General features: G+C 40.9%; 1 protein-coding gene across 1 annotated transcript; it reads left to right on the forward strand.

Annotated features, from left to right (window-relative positions):
• Positions 1–1,900: 1,900 nt before the first annotated feature.
• Positions 1,901–4,243, forward strand: LOC125718440 (cytochrome P450 2K1-like). The gene is made up of 6 exons (XM_048992294.1): positions 1,901–2,067; positions 2,239–2,388; positions 2,670–2,830; positions 3,357–3,521; positions 3,680–3,821; positions 3,965–4,243. Exons 1-6 carry the CDS (start codon positions 1,917–1,919, stop codon positions 4,150–4,152), a joined length of 957 nt encoding a protein of 318 aa, XP_048848251.1. The 5' UTR covers positions 1,901–1,916; the 3' UTR covers positions 4,153–4,243.
• Positions 4,244–5,628: the final 1,385 nt, after the last annotated feature.

The raw sequence follows: 5,628 nt of genomic DNA on the forward strand, positions 1-5,628 counted from the left end.
CATAATGAAACTTGAGGGAACTGAAGCGTACACCGTTCAGCCATAACATGCGCGTGTGGCGTTTGAGGGAGAGATAGTGCCAGGATGCACTACGGGAAGATGGCAATAAGGTAAAAAACAGCTGAGTGTGAAGCCTTTGTCGCCATCTGGTGTTCATTTAAGGAAGCAGCAGCCAAATTCCTCAACAGTATAAACAACCGTATTCAAAAGACATACTAAGCAAAAACATAAATACTCTTGTAAATGACTCATTTTAGTTCAACACATACAATGAACTTTTGATTTTTAATAACTAAAATATTCCAATAATTTCATTCTTCTCAACTAAATAAGATAAACGTGTTTTATGTGCGAGCCTAACCCTGATCCTATTCCTAATCTTAACCCTATTAAATGTATAGAGACAACTCAAAACACTAATCCTAACCCAAATCCTAACCCTGATCCTATTCCTAATCCTAACCCTATTAAATGTATAGAGACAACTCAAAACACTAACCCTAATCCTAACCCTGATCCTATTCCTAACCCTAACCCTGATCCTATTCCTAATCTTAACCCTATTAGAATATAGAGACAACTCAAAACACTAACCCTAATACTAATCCTAGTCCCAATTCTAACCCAAACCCTAACCCTTTCATACAACCAGGACGACCAAATCCACATCTGACCTGTCTAATTACTCTGAATTAAACAATATTACAGCCACTTGTAGATGTAAATCAATTCCCTATTATAACACATGTCCAGAAGCCACACCAAAATTATTACAACCAATCACGAGTCGGCACCAGCACGTTTAACATAAGAGATCGGAACAGAAAGCTAACACAGGACGAAGGTTGAATTAGCTTTGCTCTGCACCCGCAGTCACATTTACAAAGCCTGTGATTTATCAACGTTCACTTCGTATGGATGTTCATACACATGAGTGACACATACCAATTTTCCTGTGCAATTAGCCCCAGTCTTACCCTAACAAGCATTAACCAGTAAAACGAGTATGAAATAAACGTGGGTGGGGCGCACCATTAGCAGCCCCAAGTGTTACTGGGGGCTCCAAAACTCCCAATTTGGCTCAGCAGCCAAAATACTTCTGCAGCCAGTATGAACAACACTACATAACCTCAACAATTTAACACACAGAAATTAGTCTTAAGCTTTTCACCTTTCATGTAAAATCCAATGATTCTGGTTTCCATAAAAGCCATGCAGAATTTGCAGAGTTACTCCTCTGTAATGCCACATTTCTGCGCTGTTGTGAATGAGATCCCTCTGGCAGAACAGGACAAACCGGGATTTAAGCTCCATTGCAGTGTTGGGTGCTTAAAGGAATTCCTTGGTAACCTTAGAAAGAACGATAATCTCATTCACATAAAGGGTTTGACACAATGCTATGAAAATTCACCTCAGTTGTAAACACAAGAAGCGGAATAAGATGTTCATAGCTGTCCCTGGGGTATGTAATTAGCGTGTAAAAACAGTGTGAGCCAGCGGGAAATAAAGTTCGAGTGCTTAGGACACATTCCCCTGAGTTTGGTTGGTTTGGAGGACATCCATCAAAAACCGATACATATACAGGTCAGGCAAACAGATCGACACAAACAGCCGTCTTACTGCATTTCGCTATAGTAATGCTCCATATTAAGATCTCATAACCGACTTTTCAGTCTTAGCATTGCAAATTTAAATTTTACTTTGAATTTTACACAAATTAATTTTCTTGCAATGCCATTTAATATAGATTAATCTTTTGGGATTCAGCCGTTACCATAAACATGAAACAGTATGACCTTTATGTATTTCTATAATATATGTATCCTTTTTTGTTACTTGATACAATCTCTGTGTCGGTCAGTCAAACTCCAGCATCTGATTTTTAAATGTTGATTTTCTCCAGCTGTCTAAAACTTATGGATCTGTGTTCACTGTCCACATTTGTCCCCAAGAAAGTCGTGGTTCTTACCGGCTTTAAGACTGTGAAAGAGGCTCTAGTCAACCATGCAGTGGAGTTTGGAGAACGGGAGATATCGCCAATATTTTATGATTTCAACGAAGGCCAAGGTACGACTCAGTTACATCATGATGAATTTCAACATGATCTGTTCAATATTTAGTGAGTGAGTTTCAAGGTGATATATTGAAAGTGCATCAATCCATAATAACGGGTGCATTAAATGCACATATTTACAGTAATGCTTTGAATAAATGTGAAAGTAATCCAATCTCACACAGGAGTCCTGTTTTCCAATGGAGACTCGTGGAAGGAGATGAGACGCTTTGCTTTATCCACCCTTCGGGATTTGGGGATGGGAAAACGAGGAAGTGAGGAGAAGATCATTGAGGAGATCCACTACATGTCAGAGGTGTTTGAAAACTTCAAAGGTGAGATAATAGCTGTTAATTTGCTATAACATCCAATTAATGTTCATTTAATTAAATGATTTACTGAAAAAAAAAATTTAATGCCAACAAAATGTGCATATCAGTGATGTGAGTCCTGGGAGGGCATGCAAGGGGTGCAACTTAATAAAGTTAAACAAAAGACATGATTCGGTCTTATACCTATAGAGAAGTTCTGAGGATCTTCCTCTATATACTATAGCGTAATGCAAATGTTTTCAAATTGCTACATAAATGCTCTGATTCTCCTTCCTGCTTCCCAGGCGAACCCTTTGACACATTGCAGGTAGTGAACTACTCAGTCTCCAACATCATTTCCTCCATCGTCTATGGCAGTAGGTTTAAATACGATGACCCAGAGTTCCAAAGGATGGTCATCAGGGCGAACGAAAACATCAGGCTCACCGGATCACCTGCCATCCAGGTACTTTTCTTTTTCTACTGCATCTCACTTTTAAGGTCACTAGGGTAGAGTCTGAATGGGGCAGCTGGAGGGACGTTTGTTTAACACCAGTTCAGTTAATAGAAACTACAGACCAAGGAGGAAGAAATTCTGATCAACCAGCAAAAGCCTTAGAATCTCCACTCGAGTCTGCCGACCAACAATGACCCTGTCCAGCTCCCCCTGTACACGGTCTAATGATGGATGGGGAACAGACAGTATCTCTGTATTAGGAATTTGGGTGAATGTCTGTGTGTTAAGTCTCTAAATTACATGCCTTAGCCGTACATAGCTGATTGTTATCAATGAGTGGGGGTACCGTGTTAAGGCCTGTGTGAATGTGTCTGTCATGACCCTGTATATGGGGGTACTTGGCCATAAGCAGCAGGCCCCAACGCAGTGTGGTCGCAGTAGTGTCAGTTCCAGCTGCAAAAAGGTTGGGCACTGTAATGATGAGGTTCTTCTCATGGTAGTAGGAGGACTCTTGCTCCCTGGATTTCTGGTAGAGATGGCAGAACATGATACAATAGAAGAACAGAAAACTCATGTCAAAGGTCCTCCGTATACAGACGCCGTCACCCACGAGATACAGAGACTGGCCAACATTGTTCCAATGAGTCTCCCTCACATCACAAGCTGTGACGTGGTCTTCCAAGGATATCACATCAAGAAAGTGAGCTCTTTTCCCTTTACTATCAGGATATTTTCCAGACCTAGTCCTTCTCTATCTTGTCTTCAGGGTATTTCACTCATGTAATTTTGAAATCTGATGTTTGCTATTGAGTATAACTGCAATAACTGACCTCAGTGGTTTTTCCATGTTCCCTACAGGGGACCACTGTCATCCCGCTGTTGACGTCTGTACTTTATGATGAGAGTGAATGGGAGACTCCCCATACCTTCAACCCCGGCCACTTCCTGGACGATCAGGGCCGATTCAGAAAGAGGGACGCCTTCATGCCCTTCTCTGCAGGTACAGCTCAGGTTCTTCTCTGGCCTTCAGTTAAATGCTTATGAAAGGAGCTCTGCTTTTTCCTCTGGCTAACTGTCTGAATATGGTTCTCCGTTACCCCCCTTAATAAGCAGAGAGTATCTCCCCATCTGTCTTTCCTCCAGGGCGTCGGGTGTGTCCTGGCGAGAGTCTGGCCAGGATGGAGCTCTTCCTCTTCTTCACCTCACTCCTGCAGAAGTTCCGTTTAAATCCACCTCCTGGGGTGTCTGAATCTGATCTGGACCTCACTCCAGTTGTAGGTGTAACACTTAACCCGTATCCCCAAAAACTGTGTGCTTTAATCCGAAGGTGAAGATCCTGGATTCTGAAAATAACCAAAAGACATGAGCTATGATAGAAAATACTGATTTACATCAACAAGTAATGCAGCATTTAAAAATGTAGTTGTGTCTTAAAATCGATGAGAGAGGGATATAGTGCTCTCGAAGGAACAAACAGGCACGCTTAGGTTCACTCAAAAAAAAAAACACTAATACAAGTGATACAAGATAACCAATATCATAACAAGATAAAATCAATATCAATATATCAATTGAAACAATGCAAAATAACCTTGTACCACAACAGATATGGAATAACATGAATCATACGAAAAAGAAAAAAAAAAAGAAAAAAAAAAATATATATATATATATATATATATATATATAGGAAAGCAACATTAACAATATAGATGATGCGAACTATTATCACAAGCAGGGATAATTAATCGCCATAATCAACTGAACGCAAAAGCAGCTGCAAAACTATTTACACTTGGACGTGCCATCATCACTCACCTTCACACACGGACTGGGGAGCCCTTTTCAGTCCTGGCAGGAGACCAACACGCGAGTTCCGAGAAAGTGCCGGGCGATGCGCGCTCTATCCCACGGCCGAGCTCCAGTCAGTACTGAGTTTTCCCCATCCTTTATACTAAATTGGGTGCTGCATGTGGGCAGGGGACGAGCTGGCCAGGCTCACCCCTTCCCCCCAGGGCAAGGTGTTATCCAATTCCCCCCTTTGTCCGAGTGATGCTGCTTGCGATAACGTAATACAATAGGCGTCCTGGCAGCAGGTGTCTTTGTGCAACGCCTCCCTGTCCCCCCTAAAGGCATTTTAAGGTGCCGTATACCGACCCTCCCCTGTCTCCTGAAACCAAGATAAGGCCACTTGAAAAAAAAATTGGTTCTCGTCCCCGCCCAACCCGCCGAAATACCTCCGATCCGAATTTTTTTTTTTTAATTTATTTCGTAAAAATCGCATGGAAAATGCCCAAGAATGACGAAATTTGAATTTCCCGCGCATTTCACATCGACGATTGATCCACATTGTGTAATCCTAGTCTTGGAATGGTTTCATGAACCCAAATTTGTCTCTACCTGAGATGGGCTGGTGCAAAGATTTAAATCTGGGGAAGTGATGTGGTACATGTTCTTAAGTACTTGTTTGTAGAGTTGCATTTCCTTGTTCAACCATTCAGGTTCCTGTATTTTGTAAATTCCTCGTGTTTTAACATGTTTTAATACACTTTCTTTCTAGATATATATTTTAAAATCTTGGTTGTTCATTAAGAATGGGAATGACAAACAGAATATTGGTTTCAAATAGTATCATTTTTATATTCACGAATGAAACATCAGCATAAAGTATCCAAATCCAAAGTTGGGAAGGCATTTATGAGATACACATGGATCAAGGAATTTACATTCTTGTATTTTCTTACATTTAATATACTTGAAACGCAACAAACTGGAAGAACTGAGGAGGCGTACTAAGTAAGTCTGCT

The sequence above is a fragment of the Brienomyrus brachyistius genome, chromosome 22 (assembly GCF_023856365.1).
Source record: "Brienomyrus brachyistius isolate T26 chromosome 22, BBRACH_0.4, whole genome shotgun sequence".
In the NCBI taxonomy this organism is placed as follows: Eukaryota; Metazoa; Chordata; class Actinopteri; order Osteoglossiformes; family Mormyridae; genus Brienomyrus; species Brienomyrus brachyistius.

Excerpts from the sequence above, each read along its gene's own strand:
- LOC125718440 (XM_048992294.1), top strand. The coding sequence starts at position 1,917 with ATGGATCTGTGTTCACTGTCCACATTTGTCCCCAAGAAAGTCGTGGTT. Across the intron at positions 3,522-3,679 it reads AAGGATATCACATCAAGAAA|GGGACCACTGTCATCCCGCT; the intron begins GTGAGCTCTTTT and ends TGTTCCCTACAG. Across the intron at positions 3,822-3,964 it reads CTTCATGCCCTTCTCTGCAG|GGCGTCGGGTGTGTCCTGGC; the intron begins GTACAGCTCAGG and ends TCTTTCCTCCAG.